Source organism: Acromyrmex echinatior, chromosome 2, assembly GCF_024713525.1.
Source record: "Acromyrmex echinatior isolate Ae372 chromosome 2, ASM2471352v2, whole genome shotgun sequence".
NCBI classification, from domain to species: Eukaryota; Metazoa; Arthropoda; class Insecta; order Hymenoptera; family Formicidae; genus Acromyrmex; species Acromyrmex echinatior.
Window position 1 is genome coordinate 2140180 of NC_141853.1, and position 19232 is coordinate 2159411.

At 32.1% G+C, this 19232-nt stretch overlaps 3 protein-coding genes across 3 annotated transcripts; 1 reads left to right on the forward strand and 2 right to left on the reverse strand.

Annotated features, from left to right (window-relative positions):
- Window positions 1-5949: 5949 nt before the first annotated feature.
- On the reverse strand, window positions 5950-9701 carry LOC105145603 (pre-rRNA 2'-O-ribose RNA methyltransferase FTSJ3). Its single transcript, XM_011055271.2, has 6 exons — window positions 9491-9701; window positions 8894-9357; window positions 7902-8823; window positions 7339-7755; window positions 6494-6875; window positions 5950-6411 (listed from the first exon to the last, which is right to left on the reverse strand). The coding sequence occupies exons 1-6, from the start codon at window positions 9555-9557 to the stop codon at window positions 6153-6155; spliced, it is 2511 nt and encodes an 836-aa protein (XP_011053573.2). The 5' UTR covers window positions 9558-9701; the 3' UTR covers window positions 5950-6152.
- A 1525-nt stretch (window positions 9702-11226) lies between these two features.
- LOC105145602 (Protein SHC1) lies at window positions 11227-15140 on the forward strand. Its single transcript, XM_011055270.2, has 4 exons — window positions 11227-11689; window positions 11797-12063; window positions 13369-13584; window positions 13829-15140. Exons 1-4 carry the CDS (start codon window positions 11429-11431, stop codon window positions 14258-14260), a joined length of 1176 nt encoding a protein of 391 aa, XP_011053572.1. The 5' UTR covers window positions 11227-11428; the 3' UTR covers window positions 14261-15140.
- On the reverse strand, window positions 15015-18042 carry LOC105145601 (ADP-ribose pyrophosphatase). The gene is made up of 2 exons (XM_011055269.2): window positions 17514-18042; window positions 15015-15837 (listed from the first exon to the last, which is right to left on the reverse strand). Exons 1-2 carry the CDS (start codon window positions 17770-17772, stop codon window positions 15203-15205), a joined length of 894 nt encoding a protein of 297 aa, XP_011053571.1. The 5' UTR covers window positions 17773-18042; the 3' UTR covers window positions 15015-15202.
- Between the last annotated feature and the right edge of the window lie 1190 nt (window positions 18043-19232).

A 19232-nucleotide genomic window follows, 5' to 3' on the forward strand; every position in this document is an offset into this window, starting at 1 on the left:
CACAGATTAAAGAGCATTAATTACCTTTACTTCTCTTTTTTACATTTACACAGAATGTCTCATTTTAATCACTCAAATGTCTTTTGAACAATACATTTTAGAGAAAAATGTTTTAGACAAAAAATTTGGGACTTTGAGAAGGACATAAGATAGTGCCATTAGTTTGATCTTGGATTGCGTCGTCAAGGCCAGGACAAGATTACTTTGAATTTTTTTAATGGAACCCTCCATTTTTCATTACATATTCTTGTAGTTTATCTCGAGAGCTTCTCAAAACACTATAATAAAATGTTTTTTCATTAAGTTTTTACTTTGCGAATTATAAGGCTTGAAAGTTACAGTACCGTCGGCATTAGCATTACTCAAAGTGTCTGACCGACGGCTAAAATCTCTTGAATGTTGTTCAGAATCATGACCTGGATAACATTTGTCAAGATCAAGACTATTGGAGAGTTGTACCTTTTATTTTCATTTTTACTTAGAAATAAATTTTTGGTGCAAAAGTGAAAATAAGAGGAACAATATCCAATGACCTTGATCTTGACAAATGTTATCCAGGTCATGATTCTGAACAACATTCAAAAGATTTTTAGCCATCGGTTGGACATCTTGGATAATGCTAATGTCGGCGGTGTGATTTGTAAGTCTTATATCTCGAAAAGTACTTAATCAAAATGAACTTAATTATAGTGTTTTGGAAAGCTCTCGAGGTAAACTCCAAGAATATGTAATGAAAAATGACGGATTCTATTTAAAAAATTCGAAATGGCTTTATCCTGATCTTCACAACGCCACCCAAGGTCAAACCAATGGCATCATTTTATGTTCCCCTCGAAGTCTCAAAACTTTTGTCTGAAACATTCTTCCCTAAAATGCACTGTTTAAGAGATATTTGAAATAATTTATTAATTTAAATAAAACATCCTGTATAAAAGTAGGGCTCGACATTGGGTACTTTCTAAAAATAATAATTGTAAAATAATTGTAAAATCACTAGACACTTTCGTGCATATGACGACATAAGTTGCATTTTAATTGCCGCAATCGTCGCCATAACACTTACATTCTTATTCAGCCCGAGGACTACTAGCTGTGTAAACTTGTATTTTCTAGTACTAACAATTATATGTTACTAACCGCGGCGGCTAAAAAAGAGATTGGAGGACGTTGAATGGCAGATACTTTTACTTTTTTTTCCATTCAATACAGGCAGAACAAGCTACATTTAATCTAACTCTATCCGAAACGGACCGAAACCGTGCATAGCGTACAGTTTCAATTGAATCGTGTGCAGTGTTACACTTTGTGCATTCCTATATACGTTTGTGTTAAGATGTTAATTGGAAAGCATGACCTCTCAATTAAATGAATGTGTATTTTTCAGTTTTAAAATCTGGTTTCAAATAGAACACAAAAGTCATAATGGCTGCGTTCAGCAGAAAAAGCAGCTTTGAAATAGTTGTAAAATTCTTTGTAATATGATTTGTCTTGCCCTTAGTTCCTGGATCTAAATGTATAAACAAATCATATTAAAGAATCTTGAGGCGGCACACGATGCTTTTCCTGCTGGATTTCTAGCTGGATTTACGTTTTGTTACTATATTGGTTGCAACACAAGTAGTATCACAGCCAATACGATAGCATCGCTTTACAATAATTACAGAGCTGCTTTTCTGCTGAACGCAGCCAATAATGTCATAAGGGAGACCATTATGACCTTATTTGTCGCTTATAAGTTCATTTATAATTTGTAAGCATCAAATGACGTCATGATGGCATCCTACGATATCATTATGACTTCTAAAGTCATAATTATAACTTCTATCCGTTTCTAACAATATAAATTAACTTTAATCTCGATTCAATTTGCTCTTTATCTTTTTCTAATTATGCTTTTTTTTAATTTTTAGAAAAAGATGAAATGTTAATTCAACTGAGATTAAAATTAATCTACATAGAACATCTATGTTCTACCTGAAGTTCCACCCACAGTATGAAATTCACTTTAATCTCAATTTAATTTATTCTTTATCTTCTTCTAAGTCTAAGAATTAGGAAAAATGAATAAATGAGTAAATTAAACCGAGATTAAAATTAATCTTGTATTGGTGGAACCGGGTCTAGTCACATTAATGACATTTCGACCAATTTCGACTAATCAATGATTAATTCGATCGTCAGAACAATCGGCATTTAAAACATCTCTAATACAAATCGTTGTTCTCAATCTTTTTCGATATATTAAATATAATTCTATTAATTAATTTGATAATCTTATTTGTATTACTTAATAAAATAATGCCGATTAATCGGACTTGATCGAAATGGTCCTTCGATGTCGATTCCATTATCATTTCGCATTGGGTTAGAAAAAAATAAAGAGTAAATTAAATCGAGACTAAAATTAATCCACATTAGTAGAAATAAATATTATTATTTTACGATTCCGATTTCATTTTACCCGATACAAAGCATTTCTCTACCAATTCCCGTTCGAAAAATATTTGAAATATACGGCGATAACTTCACGCGGGACTGCAGTATATCGTCTAGTTTCATTCGTCTGCGTCGCGAGGGATACCAACCGCGAACGACGGTTGCCTATGAATTTTTTGCTCCATAGTTGCCATAGATTTCAAATTTCGTAAGTCACATTACGCTCAATTAGTACGCTTAACGTCGCGAGTGAGTGAGTGATCGGAATTGTCGTGTAAAGTGACGGAAGAGCGTCGAATCGCGATAATTAACCCGCAAATCGAACAGTCGATCTTCCCGACACGACGTGCGTGAGTGCGTGCGTGAGTGCGTGCGTGAGTGATGCGTGTATTAGATGCGGTGAGTGTGAATATGCACTTGCGATGCCAACGGCTCCGTTCATCAAGTATCATGGAGTATTGAAGAAGGATCGCGGTGTATCCCGAGGAAGGAATTCGGCGTATCCGGAAGCGACGGCGACGACGACGACGACGCAGACGACGACGCGAGCGATCGACCGGTGAGTGAATATCATATTACATTCGCGTGAGACTAATTACCCGACCTCGTCTCGTTCGCGGCGATCCGGCCCGGCGTCGTTGCGTCACAAGGATTAACACTCCCTCCGTGCCATAATGGCGAAACGTGGCACGCAGGTTTCCCTTCGAACTGAAATGTAATCGGGCCGAGTAATGGCGATCTACGAATAGATCCATTAAACAGACTCCCGCTAAGAATAGGCGGGGCGTCCGAAATTTTTGAAGGACACGGTCGGCCTTTAGGTCCGCCCTGCGGAGACCCGGAGTCTCTCGCATATTTAGTTAAGTCGAACAAAACAGTCGTCCCGGACCGATTCTCGCGCGAATTAGAGACGGTAGAGAAGTCGAGGTCGCCCTTGACGTAAGCGCCTACCGCGTGTAGATACACAAATACGCTGACGCCTTTTCGCGTATCGCATTCCAAGAATTAAGTACGACACGCCGCGCCGGTGTCGGAGCCGCAGGGTATCGCGAGGCGAGGCGACCGAATGGCGTAGATCAGCTCCGAGTATCCGAGTATATTAGTCGCGATCGAGAGCCAACGGAAATCGTTCACCTCGCGTACCTCGGCGATCATTGAATTTATTAGCGGCGCCGATCGCCACCGGCGGCGATCGCGATCTTTGTTGATGCAAATGTCTCGGCGTCGCCGTATATGCAAAGTTGGCTCGCGATTAAACAGGCGGTAACAAGTGGGTGTTAGCAAGCTCGGGATATTTTTACGCTTTTTAAGGCTAACGCCGATGCAATCTTTGCTACATTTATTCATTTGATATTCAGGTATTTGAACGTAAAACGACGTTTGAACTAAATACATAACGCACGGATTTGAACTGCGTTGCAATCGGTATTTTTCTTTCCCCTTTTTTTTTCTTCCCTGCGTAACTTATTATATATATATATATATTGCTACGCAGAAAGTAACACGTATGTACGTACGAGTGCATCAGATATGTCAAATAAATCCGTCCGAAATAAAAGCGAAACATCCGCTTAGGCGTTGGCGATACGTGTCTGTGTGTGCTATTTGGGTCGAATTCTTCCTTCCAATATCGGTGTAGTAGCGCGTCAATTCGGTCTTGCAATAAGCGGTCTCTACATCTTCCGACCTTGACATCGACCGTTGTAGCTACGCAGTTGCAACCAAGTGCATCACCGATATCTGCCACCTACTAAAGCGGCTGTGAATACACGATCGTTTATTTGACAGCGTAAACACTTTATCATAGTAGCTCCAAATTCATCGGTGTATCTCATTATTAGTTGGTACTTTCCAGCGAGAGATACAGTGTAGTCACGCAGTGATCGTTTCATTTTTTGTTGTTTAACATTGATAAAACAACAAAAAGCTACAATGATTCACTGCGTTATTATCTGTCTCTTGTTGGAAAACATCCATTTTCAGTTAACGTGCGGCAGAAATGATGATGGAATATGCACTGCAATATGCACTGCAGGAAAAACCTAAGGTATTCAAACTGGTTGTTAAATTCACAATCTCAAATTACATCTAATTTGAGTTATTTTTGGTCGTTCCTATCAATAGATCTTCTATCAACATGTCATTGATTTAATTAAAACATATTATGGATTTAATTAAACGATGCAATTCAAGAAATATATTAAATTTAATTCAGTGGCTCAAATTTAGCTCACTACTTACTAAGTGCATGCATTAGTATAATTGCTGTTTGTTTGAAACTAACAATAAGCAACAATTCAACTACAAAAATGAGTTGATTAGACGTAACTATTTTTTTAACCATATTTTGTATTAAAACAATAGTACTTTGACATATTTGAAAGTTAAAAATAACACAACGTTATTTTAGCTCAAAGAATTAATTTGTATTTGATCCTTTAATATTTAACAGTATTTAGAATGTCGACACTTTTTGCAGCATTGTGCTCATCATGCTCAAGCATCCTATAATTATTTCGATGATCCAACAAAATTGTTTTCATATCAATTGTAGCTAGCTAATTTTTTAGATATTTTAGCGAAATTGTTCTTTCCGTGTACAATTCTATTCAATTACTATAACGCCGGTATAAAGCAACGTCATGCGATTTATCCATATTTTACGGAAACGTGATCGATGACGAATCTTGGCACCCGCGACAATCGGTTCGATGCTACTTTCGCGAATGACGGTGCATCGACGCCGACGCGAGGCGATCTTTATAGATACCATCGGCCTTGTCCTTGACATCGACCGCAGCGTCCCGACGCTACACGCAGACGGGCCGTTAGTTACATCGAGATATCCGATACAGCGAAAAATTTATCCGTAGAGAGGTTTACCTCTTCCTATCGGATGAGAGGTATTTAAAGAGAATTGAAGGGACGCGATCTATATCAGTGGACGAATAGATGATAAATTTATACGTAGAATATATTTCATAAGATTACGTAAAACTTTTTGGAAGGTTATTCTCCAAGCACGAGAGATAACAAACGTAATAAATGATAGTTTCGTTCGCGATCTATAAATGGCCTTTTATCATTATTTCTTCATGCGTTAGAATGCAATTTAGAACTTGCGACTCTTGTAACTATGTGTTCTGTCATTTTATTGTTGAGGAAAGTCTTGGGTTATTCCTGTATCTACATCGACATTATGCACAAAACAGAATTGCCCAAAATAAAGCAAGGACAAGTTCGACTAATCTCGTACAACGTGAATAAGATCATATTCCACTACTATTTATTAACACAGTAGATTCTGCGTCGGTTGACTGGCGGACAGAATTGGACGTCTATGTGTAAACAATATCTAAGTGTAGGCTTCGTTACTTATCTCTTTACCAGTAACTCAATATACATTCTCTGCATCAATATATATATACATATGTATATTTATTTAAACTTCGTTTCTCCAATTTATAAAAGCAGGAATATAAAATCGATGGAATAATTTAGAATGAGAAGAAATTCAAAATTCTCAAATGTGTATTACAATAAAAACTTATTTATTTACATATCTTATAACTTATCTGATATAAGATGTGTATACTTACATATCTTATATCTTGAATTATGCAAACAAATTTGTATGGTATAATTTTTATGAACTAAAAATGTTTTATAACGTGAAAGAACGATGAAGAAATTATTTACTTTAAACGATGAAGAAATTATTTACTTTTCCTCTTCATATTTTTAGGCCGTACCCTTAATTTTTTGCCTCGATTATTGCCCCGCGTTTTCTTTCTACGTCCCTTAGTTTTTTCCTTCGCTTTTGCCGCGCGTAAATCTTTCTTCATCCTCGGATCGACTACTTTATATCGACCTTTCACACCAGGAGGCCGAATGGCTCGCTTTTGCGCGGTATGTTTCTTTGCTACGATATACGTAACTTCCTTTTTTGGCTCCTGACGAGCTTTCTTGTATAATCTTAAATCAAATAAAAAAATCGAGTTAGAATATAGAATATATAAATCATCAGATTAGACGTTCTACAAAAAATCATACTTACGCTTTAACTTGTCTGGCCTTCTCTCTATCACTGATATCTACATTATCCATCAATGCTTCTATCTTCTTTTTGGCCTTCTCAAGTTTGCGAATTGCACGTTTCTTTTTTCTTGCTTTAGCTTCCATTACTTTCTTAATAGGTCTTACATTCAAGTCCTCCACTCTTTTTTTATAGTCATCGGCAAGTTCTTTAGGTACAGGCACTTCTTTTTTCATATGTTTTTCTTCATCCTTTACAAACCAATCGGGTAATTTCTCATCGTTAAACGCATATCTATTCCAAGCCGAATCAATCAAGTCTCTTCGAGATTTTTTACTTTCAATCAGCAGTGATCCGAGTGCTAAATCTTCGGGAGTTAGTTTTTTTGTCTTCGATTTTTTATCTGATTAATCATGAATAAACATGTATGTTAATAATAATAAATTATATAACTAGCTGCCAGTAATTATTATCTCAATCAGTAAAATATATACACTGAGAAAAGAATTGTTCATTTGACTTAATTGTTTAATTGTAGTTGTCTTTCGTTAAAGAATGTACGTATTTTAAATCCGATTGTACCAACATTATTTTTAAGTGAGGCTTAAAAGTCTTTCTTTTTTTTTTAAACTGAGAGGGGGAGGGGGAAGAGAGTTTTTCAAGTTTCGCTTAAAATAAAAGTAAGTTGGTACAATTAGACCTAAGTCAAATATAATATGTTTGACTTAAATATATTTTTTTCACCGAAAGAATTAAAGATAAACTAAAATTATAGTTATATATAATTAATAAACTATAATTATATAAATTAATTTAGTCAAATGAACAATTTTTTATCAATGTAACCAAAACAAAAACTTCTTTACCTGTTTTTTGCGGCACTATCTCAAAACCATCTTTTCCACCGATTTTTTTCAATTTTTTGTTAGGTGCCATCATTTCTTCCACATCATAGTCTGAATTAGTATCATCATTTTCACTGATTTTGCGTTTTCGTTTCTTTTCTTCATCTACTTTTACTTGCATTTGCTTCTCTTCTCCGAGAACATGTCCACCTTTCTTCTTGTACTGCTCTATCATCTTATCTAATTCATAATCTGCATCATCTTCATTTTCTAAGTTTTTAAATACATCTTTCTCAAACCAGAGTGCTGCTTTATGCGCTCTTTTGGTTTCTTTATCTCGAAAATCTAAATCAGTTAACAACGGATTGCTTTCAGGATCTTTAAATTGTTGTTTTTTCTGCGATTTATTAGTAGTATCATCCTCTGATTCGTCCAAACCTATATTGTAATAGTAACGTTATATAGCTTTGTTCAAACAAATTCGAAGAATAAATCAAAAACAAGATATAAATCTTTCTAAATTAAAAGAGAAGGTTATTTCAATAATAACATTGACATTAACGTTAATATTTTATATGTAATACCTAATCCAGATTTTTCGCTCTCATCGTCTGATGCATCGGTATCGCTTTCTTCGCTGTCTTCTGATTTATAATACAAGCCCTTGCTGTCCAAATGATTTGTATCTTTCTCATAATAAATCGTTTTCGGTTTGACTTCCTCGTCCGAGTCCACATCACTCGCTAAGATGTCAGGCATTTGATCTGTTACTTGCTCTAATTGTTGATAAGTTTGAATCTGGTTTAAATTAAACAAATCATCTCTTTCCAATTTAGGTCCCTCGTCGCTCTTATGAATCATTTTCAAATTGAGACGTTCGTTCAATTTCTGTCTGTCTTTATTAGCTTTCTTTCTCTTGCGTTTTAACTCTCTAGCTTCTGCTTCCCGGAGGTCAGCAATCTGTTTTTGAATTGCTTCATCTTCCAAATCCTCCTGTTCTTCGAGACTAGTAGTTGCAGGTGTGACAGTAATTTCATCTTTAATTACGTTCTTCTCTCCATTTGTTTCAGTTTGTGTCTTTTTTAACGCTTTCCACCAACTAAGTAGAAGTTTCAAATCTTTTCGCCCAAGCACTTTAATATCTTTACAACACTCCCTAATTTCTTTAGTTGTTTTCTCATGCTTATCGATAATTTCATCATCTATCACTATTTCGGAAGCATTCTGCAAAGCTGCTATTGCATCCTCACAGGCAATAAATTCTTTTGCAGATATTTTATGATATAATGTGTAATCGTTCTCACGATATCCCTCTGCTTTAGATTTCTTTTGCTTTTCTGGATAAAGAATATTTAATTTATTTATAGTTTCTATTTGTAATTCAGAAAAGACATGCTTCGGATCAAAGAACTTGGGATCTAATTTATCAGGAGCAATATAATATTGGCAAACTACAAAAATTTCTGCAGATTCATTACGTGACGCTTGAGGCTTAGTAGCATGTACCTACAATTAAATTTATAGTGATAAAATGATAGACAATAATTAGTAAATATTCCTTAAATGATATTAATACCTTTTTAAACAATTGTTTTAGCACCCAAATCAATGGGTTATAATCTTTAGATCGAAATACTTTTGTTACAAACCAACCACCAGCTTTTAAAAATTGAGTAGCTAATTTAAGAGCTGATAATGTCAAAACAACTTGTTGATACGCATCATGAAGCCAACTTTTTCCTACATTGGGAGCACCATCGTTTAAAACAACATCTGCCTTCCATGTTTTTAATTCGCGTGAAATAGCAACTCTACATTTGTCTGTCGTGATATCTTCCACAAGACTGAGACATCCCGGGATAGGCTTTATTGGGAATAAATCTACACCAATAACTATTGATGATATTGACATATTTTGCCTAGCAACTTGCATCCAACCGCCAGGTGCAGCACACAAATCGATGCATACTCTGGACTTTTGAAAAAATTCAAATTTTCGATTTAATTGAATTAATTTGAAAGCAGCACGCGACCTGTAACCTGAATAAAATACAAAATTTTAGTAATTATTACAATTATATGATTAACTAAACGTTTAATTAAAATATTACTGCATTTGACGATAATTCAGCTTTCAATTTAATAATTCATATGGACAAATAATATTACTTACCTGTTTCTTTAGCTAATTGATAGTATTTATCTTTTCTTTGCTTTCCAATCTTCGATTTTTTCCCCATTTTAAAAAGTAATTAATTCTTTATATAAATGTATTAATTGCTCGTAACAATTATTAGGAATCTATACAGCGTGGTCTTTTCAATCTTATGTTCATCATATAGGTTAGGAACATAATAGGTCTGTTCGTGTTCTTTGTATTTTTTGCACTCAGCCATCGACTAGATACTATTAAAGACGGTCGCTTGGAAATTCGCGTGCTTGTTAAAATTTAAGTGATGAAGAATAAGAAACTAGTAACTAGTACGGTACTAATTTCATGATTTATTAGTTTCATAAACATGTGCATGTGTTTAAAATTTAATAATACTCAATTTTTATTTAAAATTGATAATATTAAAATCAGAGTTTGATTCAATACAGATGATAACTGCAGACAAAAAAAATTGCAATTTTTCGGCAATATATAAGATATTATAGCATTAAAAGTATGCTTACTTATTTACGTAGCATTTATATAATAAAAAATCACAAATTTTCGAAATATTTATGTTAATAATCATAAATTTTTATTAATTGTCATTGTTTTTCAATTATCCCCGGGCCCCTCGGGTTCCATTGATAATTACGAAAATTTGCCTAGAGCAAACCGACGGTCTTTAATAGTATCTCGTCGGTGACTCAACTTGGTTAAGGGCTATCGCAAATAAAATTTCTGTAATAGTAACCTTAAGGATATATCCATACAAATTTGCATAGCAGCATAAACGTATGCATAACGAAAATTATCCAATTACATTTTACGTGCGACTTTATAAGAGAAATGCAATTGAATAATTTTTTGTATGCATGTTTATGCGACTATGCAAGTTATGTGGATATACCCGAAGACGTGAACTTAAGCCAATGAGCCAATCAGGATACTGCTTTAGATCTACATATTCTAACAGAAATAGAAATAGCAGTAAACCAATAGGTGTTTTAAATCTTAAGCCGTAAGAAATTGATCAACTACAGTCGAATACGAGCAGAATAATTGATTGTAATTTGTCCATTCCTTTTGCCTTAAGGCTTTAAAATCTATTGTAGATCCGAACTTACTAAAAATATAAGATTAAGAGTCAGGAGCTGCGCACAATAGTAGAAATAAGGAATTAGGAATAAGAAACAATGATTTCAACCTATCAGAAGCTATGTATTCCGATGTATCCGATTTTTAATAGGTTAAAATTGTTTATTCTTTATTTCTAATTCCTTATTCCTTCTATTGTGCATAGGACACAATAGAATATTGTGTCTTAAGATTAGCCTGCGCACAATACAAACATTAGGAACAGGAATAAATATTAAGATTTTAACCTATATAAAATTTTCTCCATTAACTTCAATGATAACAATTTTTACGTTTCACTTTCCATCCTAGGAATAAAGTTTCATGATTGATACCCAGCAAAGAAAACAACTTTACAACTATTGTAAAATTCTTTAATATGATTGGTTTTGTTTGTAGTCCCTCACTGGATTTAAGTGCATAAACCAATCATATTGAAGAATTTTACACAGTTGCAATGCTGTTTTTTCTGCTGAATGCAGCCATCAAAGGCTGAATTTCAAAATTCACTGTCAGTATTGAAAATGTACAGTATATGTAACGTAAATTGTAGATTTTCAGCGCTGGCAGTGAATTTTGGAACACAGCCGAATAATGGCCTAGGAATATTTGGTATGAAAAGGATATCTGTCTGTTTTCTCTAATTTGTGCTTCAAAGTGCATTGTCTTTTAATATAGCGCAGGTCGCAGATCGGCGCAGATTTTACTTGGTAGTAGAGGATAGTAGACCTTTCTTTACCTATCTTTACCTCTATTTTATAACTAAGTATTCACACACACAAAGTAAGTTTCTTCATAATATATATATAAAAAGAAGAAAAAATGTGGAAAGTTGTATTTCGTGGAATTCGAGAAACATTGGAGCGACGTGTTTGTCGCACCAACGTTTATTCGCAATCATCGCAGGATAATGCGAAGAACGAAGTCAAAACAAGCCTAACATGCCAACAAAAATTTCTTCCACCTGTTTTTATCACTTGTGATAAAGGTTTTTGCGGATCGGCTAAAAGTACCGGTACTAAAAACAACAGACGTGATTCTAATTGGAATACCAAGCACAGTTGGACAGAAGCTGTTGGCTGGGTAAATAAATGTCTTCAAATAAAAACTTGTTGCAATGTTATACATTTCTTGGCACTATTAAAAAGGTCTTTGTTATTAATGTGTAATTTATAGTGTATTTTTATTAGTCTAGTGTACTAGCGGCTGGATGGGTTGTATGCCAAACACTTTGTCTCCGCAATAGAATCTTTGACAGAGATACCGCTGAGACCTTAAAAAGCAAATTGCATGATTACTCTGGAATTTCATTTATACTTATGCAATTATTAAATTTACATCCAAGAAAAATCTTGCCAGTTACCAATTGTGTTGGTACTAGCAAAAAAATCTCTAACCAAGATTCAAACTCACAATGGACTGCAGAAAAACCATTTGGTCCTATCACCATTGAAGAGGTGAGGATGTTGTTTTGCAGACAATATACTTTGTAATGGTACATAGGCAAAAATTGAATTAGGATGGAAATTATAACAGTCTATATTTCTTTTAAATAATTTTTTCAAAAAGTATATATTTTATGCAAAAATGATTTATTATAATTCATTATTACTATCTTATATTGATTTTGTGATTATTAAATAAATATACAGAATGCATTTGTCCACTTATTTATTCTGTGAGAAATTTGAAGATATTTTCAGCAAACATTTATTTACTTGTTTTGATATATATTGTACTTATTGCAATATTATTTTTATAATTCGTATAATTAATACTCACATATATTATCATTCATGTTATTTGCTATTTTTGTATCTTTTGTGAATAAAATATAATTTATTTTAAATTTTGTAATATGTATTTGACGAAGCGTGTTTCAAAAATTGTAGAATAAATGAAGACTTATATCTATTTCTTCTCTGTTTTTTTTTAAATTTCTCTTAAGGAGACTGTAAGGAAATATGTTTAGAATTACTAGAAAAAATTACAGATTATTCTAAATTGTATTTAAAAGTTATACAAAAAAATTAAAGATAGTTGACTATCTGGATTAAAAGTTATTTCAATAAAAAGTAATATTTTTTTAATTTGTATTCTGATAGAAATATATCTGTATTATAAAATAATAATAAAAATCTCAATTTTTTTTATATTTTCAAAATATATATTAGGTGTTGGAATTAATTCGTAGCGTTTTTTAATGAAAGAATGTTATTTATTTCACATGAGCATTAAAAAATACATTAATGAAAGTACTTCCCATCACTTGTAAAACGCTACGAATTAATTCCAACACCTAATATAAAAAATTCATTCAAAAATATTTGTGTAAAAAGTTATATTAAGATGCACATATTAATTGTTCAGTAATTGTTAAATAAACGAAATATTTATGTTATAAACTAATTATGAATCTCAATGAAACTTTGCATGTCATTTTTAGTATTTAAAATATTTATATAAAAAAATTTATATAAAAATTTAAATTTTTATTATTTTAAAAATTTTTGTTTTTAACAATAAAATTAACATCAAATAAAATAAAGAATATATAAAAATGTATTGCTCTATAAAAACAGAATATTGTGAACACAACTTTCACATGTATGTAGTTTGTTTAAAGCATAAATATTATGTGTTTTATACTCTTACAACCTCCTTAAAAATTTTTTAAATATTTAATTTCCTATGTGTAAAGGGACTAAGTGTAAAGGTTTATATTTATACATATAGATTTTATCAATTTTCTATATCCTTAGGCATTCAAAGAGGCTTCTGATGAATTTACAAAAACTCATAATATAGTAGTAGGAGAATATGAACTTCGTTTTGGTATTAAAGCTTTAGAAGAAAAACGTTATACCGATGCTTTAATGCATTTCTCTGCGGGTGCTAAATTATCATCTCCCGGAAGCATATTCAATTTAGGTCTATGTTACGAATTAGGCATTGGGACTTTGGCAGACCAAGCAAAGGTACACTGTAATATCTAAATAATACTAAAAATTCAGAAATGCAAGAAACAACTTTAGATACTTCATTTACTTAAAAATCTTTTCGATCTTTTTTTTTATCTTTGCATAAAGATAAAAAAAGATAATTTAGACATTTATATGAAATTTAAAAATATAGATGATTTGAAAGTGTGAAAAGATATATATATATATATATATATATATACTTGCAAAAAAAATATATATAAATATAATTTGCCTACAGGCTGCAAAATATTACAATGATGCCGCGGCCCATGACCATGCCGATGCGTTATATAATTTGGGAGTTTTCCATGCTCAAGGAAAGGGCGGTTTACCAATTGATATTGATACTGCGCGCACTTATTTCACCAGAGCAGCAAAATTGGGTCAGGTACAAGCGCAACATGCACTTGATTTAGAAAAAGCTGAAACTCAATCGAAAAAAAATATTTCTACTCTATCGAACATAAACTTAAAGAATTTAGATTCAAAGAAATATGAAGAAAATGATACACACGTTAAATTAAGCGATCTCATGTTATTAAAAAATGTTGGTGACACATTCGGTATAGTCACAAAATCCAATGAAGTATTTTTAGATTTTCTCGGTTTAAAAAAGCCTAATCAAGCACCCATTATGATAACTACAAGTGATTGTCACGTGCCATATTAAAAAAGTATAAAAATACTTTTATTACCTCAAATGAAATTGTGTATAGTTATATAAAAAGTACTAATTCCTACATGGTATTATTTTGCGTTATTTGTTTAATTTTTCTTGTTTTATGCTTGTAATATTTTAACCGAAAGTGTGTGTTTTACTGAAATCCAATTATTTATGTTATTACAGGAGTATGTTCTTGTATATTATTACATGTATTATACATGCATAAGTAGGTACAAGATATTCGTACAAATACTTGCTCAATGATTTGTCGTGTTATTCAGAATTTTATTATAAATTTCAAAATCCCACATTTTTATATTATTTCCGTAACTTTTATTGAAAAGGAAGCGTTATTATTTATATACGCTTAGCTTAAAAATTCTTTATTTGTTTTTAAAGTTATTAACATACATTTTTTTTATGATACATTTATATTATACATACATATATATATATAAATATATATGTATATTATGTATGCATGTATATTAATATGTGAGTTTAGTGACTGTATATATATATATAATATATATATATATATACATATAATGTTATATTTAATTCGTGTTTAAGTTTGAACGTGATTGTGATGTGCGCGAAAAGAATTATGAAAGTATACACAACAGGAAACGACTTAAATTTAAAGATTGTATCTTTACAAACTTAATACAACATGTAATCGATATTTTTAAATGTGTATTTTGTCAGCTCTTGCATTATGATCTTATTTTATCTCTAAAAACGTGTATTAAATGTAAGATTTTATAGCATAGTTTGACGACAGTAATGTTTATTATTCTTGTGCTCTGCAGTGTTTTATAGGTGCATGTATAGATATAATGTGTACATATAATGTACGTATAATACAAAATAATTTTTAAAATAATTATTTAGTTTTTTAAATATTTTTTTCTCCTATATGAGGTCATCATAATTATACACTGTGGTTTACCAGTGCGCTTTGCGTCGCGACACAACTATATTTACAAAATCACTATGATTGGCATATAAATTTATTTCTTTATTTAAGTCCATCCATCTTACATTACGCGCATCGTCTCCAGCCTTCAATGTCAACTTTCCAACGATATTATTTTCCTCGTCGTGAAAATTTGTAGCTACTGTCTCCATCCAAGAGTTATCAGTATTTCGCGGATCGTCCACATATCCCTTGTAAATCTCGTTACCTTTTGTGAAGAATTCCGTTATAGAATTTTGAAGGATCTTTCTTTCGGCGTCATTCATTTCTAAAAAGTTCAGCGCTTCCTCCATGAATTCTCTCATTAACGTGGTAGAAATCGTCTCATTTGGATCGATCATTCCCCCTGGTATGGCCCATTCACCGGAATCTCGCCTCTGTATTGCGACGAATTGTAACACGGGTTTTCCTGTTTGCTTGTCTACTTCTACAATTCCCGCATTATCGCGTTTCCACCGTGTAACGATAGGATCTGCAGCGTGATTCGGTCCCCATCGGCCGAGAAGTCCTCGTTCAACGATACCAGTTCGTCCCACGGGATTTAAGGGGTAACCATCAGCGTTTACGATATAGTTACCCATAAAACTCTTTCGATTCACCTTGTCTATGTATCAAAAATTATATTTTAAATAATTTATAAGAAAAGTTAATACATAGGCTGTGTTCTAATGTACACTGCCAATTTTAAAAAGTCTATACATTACGTTTACATTACATTTATTAGAAGAAAGCCCACTATTATGAGATAAGCGTCTAATGATTCCACCATGAATGTATTGCTCTTAGGTTGAAAATTATTTATTGGAAAATGCATTATTAGATCGTGTCTGCAGTCGTAAAAAAAGATTTTAGAATTTGGATGTCTTCAAGTTTCATTGAAATGAGTCTTTAAATCTTGTTTATTATTTAATTAGTAAATATTTGGCAATAAGTTCTTTATGTAGTGATAGAGTAAGATCATACTAATAGAAAAATATGAGATATGTTGAATTGCTTAATTACAGAAGTTAGATTTGATTCGTAAAACCGTAAGGTGTGGAACTCATAATATGAGATACTTTAGGGTACTTCTAATGTTCCTAAGTCTGTCTGAGTAGCAATCGTTGTTGAAGTATGAATGTTATTGTACAGTAATAAAAAAAATAATCGGAATGAACATCGAGTTCCTATTTCTGTGTTTTCTGATATTTGATTTTAACCTAGACAAGTCCTGGGTACAATGTATCGCTCATTTTGCACGCACATTGGCTGTGTTTGTATTTTAGAAACATTAAATAACATTTTTTAATTAAAATACTGTATGTACTTCGCGCTTTATTATCGATTTCTCGAGGTATCTCATATTATGAGCACAATTTTTTGACTTTGTGATTTGCTCATTTTTTACATTTCTTTAACTTTCAGAAAAAATAGTATTTGAATTAAATTTTACATGACAGTATTTCAAAGCTTATTTTAAATTCCCTTTAAAATAACCTATTATTTTTAATTCTGCTCATACACTTCCAGAATTTACCTAAAATTCGAACTCGATATCTCATAGTAGCTCTGGTGAAAATTTTTCTCATTTTTATACGAATTGGAACATTTTTTCAGATGTACTCAAAAATATTTAGAAAGTTTACATCTTCTCTCAAAATTTTTCATACAAGTGAATTCTAAAATATTCTGAAATTTCTCATCCCATAATTTTTAAAAAGTATTTTTAAATTTTTTAGATTTTATAACATTTCATCAGAAATTATACTTACAAAAATTTTAGAAATCTTACGATATTTCATAATTTAATTAACATATATGAAAAATTCTGAGAAAAGATGTAGATTTTCTGAGAAGTATTCCAATTCATATAAAAAACGTAAGAAAGTTATAAAATTATATAGAAATTCTGAAAAATTGTATGAAATATTCTGAACAAAATTTTCACCAGGGGACCTTTCCTCTACAGATTTTCAGTACTGACAGTAATATATTATACCAGAGGCCTATTCTTTTTGGCTGAACTTTCACACCAGTTCAGCCAAAAATGTTTATCTTTCTTCCTCTTCTTTCTTCCTGGAGAGAAAAGGAAAAAAGATGAACTGGTGGCAAAAGTTTAGTCTAAAAGGACAGGCCTTGGAATAGCCTTCTTGTCTCGCATGCACAATGTTGATCTATTTTATGTTTATATTAACCTAGAAACTGATTTGAGACTTCCTTTATTATTTTTTATTTTTCTTTCGTAATTTTTCAATTTTTAATTGAATTTATCAATTAGATGAATAGAAAAAGAGTAATTACCATCCACTGCATTCCATTTTGGTTTGAAAGTAGGTTCATTGATTTCTGGATCGGCCCAGGGTTTACCCTTAAGAGCAGCAGCGGTATACGCGACCGGTTTATATTCGGGATACTCGATTGTCCATGGTATTTTTTCATCCGGTACTGTAAATCTTTTTACATTACTGGATGGATAAAAATCCTGTCGACACTTCTGGTGAAACAATGTCATGTGTCTGATATTCATGTGATGTCCAGGAGGCAATCGATGTGGCAGCATAACTCTTTTGATGCTTACTTTTACTATTTCCAGTGGCGTAATTAATGATCCGTAGTATGGATTAAAGAATTAACCTGGACAGAGCATACGCAGATATACTGCCGAGTGCCGATTAGAACAAGGAGAATCCAAATTTAGCGGTAAGAAGAAATCTTCCTGATCAGATGCAGATCGAATCATTTCAGTATTATTTGTTTATGCTTTTCTTGTGTGATAGCATGGTGATAACTACACATATACTATACAACACTTATATATAAGGTGCGTTCGGGGAGATGCTATTAGCGCTATTATGTCATTCTATCCTTGTTTTATGTCTAATAAATGATGAAGATAGAATGACACAAATAGCACCTCTCCGAACGCACCTATAGTGTTGTATTTTCCTGGGAAATTTTAATCGTTGGGAAAGAATTAACCTTTCTCCTCCGGTATTTTTTTTGGAAAAAACCTAGCATGAAAAAAACGTTTTTTTTTTAATGGTACTTCATTTTCTTTTGCTCTCGTCCAATCTATTTTTAACAGTTTCCATTTAATATAACACAAAATATAAAACACTTCTGTTAAAATTTTTTTTTAAGACATTTTATTATAGAATAATAAAATATAAGTAATTATAGAAATATAAAAATATCATTACTGCAATTTTTTAGCACTTTTAAAGCTAAGCATAAAAAACAAAATACATTAAGCATTTAAAAACAATTAAAAAATGTATATATAAGCTTAAAGTTACAATGAATACTTTTGTGAAGGTGGAAACGTTCAAAAGAACTTGATAACTAGAATAAAAAAATTTCTATAAACTATTCGATTTCATTTCATTAACTTTAGATATGATAATCTCTATATATTGTAAATATAATATAAATTGTAAATAAAGCAATGCAACATTAAACAAAGCAATACTTGCAATGCTTTTTGCAACTTCAAATAAAACAATTTTAATAAACATTAACATTAAACGGTTTTTTCCCTTAAGCCATGGAAATTCAAAGAGAATATTTTATTGTTTCCGTTTTTTTTCCTGAGTTTTTTTTCTTTTCTTATTACAACACTACACTCACATAATACTTGAATAAAACCAAATATATTCGAAGCATTTGAGCGAATTTAGTCGAAGTGCGCTGTATATATATCTATATATATCTCTATCGGTATCGTTTAGTTGAAGTGCCCTAAGATCGGTCACATACGTTCAAGTAGACTTGTCAAGTATGCTTGCGCAAAGCCACTTGTGCAAATTTACTTAAACGTATGTGGTCGGCCTAAACTTATTAAATACGCTTGCACAAGTGACTTGCGCAAGCATACTTGACAAGTTTACTTGAACGTGTAGTTCAACCACTAATTCGATTATTCCTTACCACTAATTCGATTATTCCTTCAACCTTTTCTGAAAACACTCCGTCCAATCTTTTTTGTCATGATCGTGGACCTTAGCTCTTATTTTGTATTAT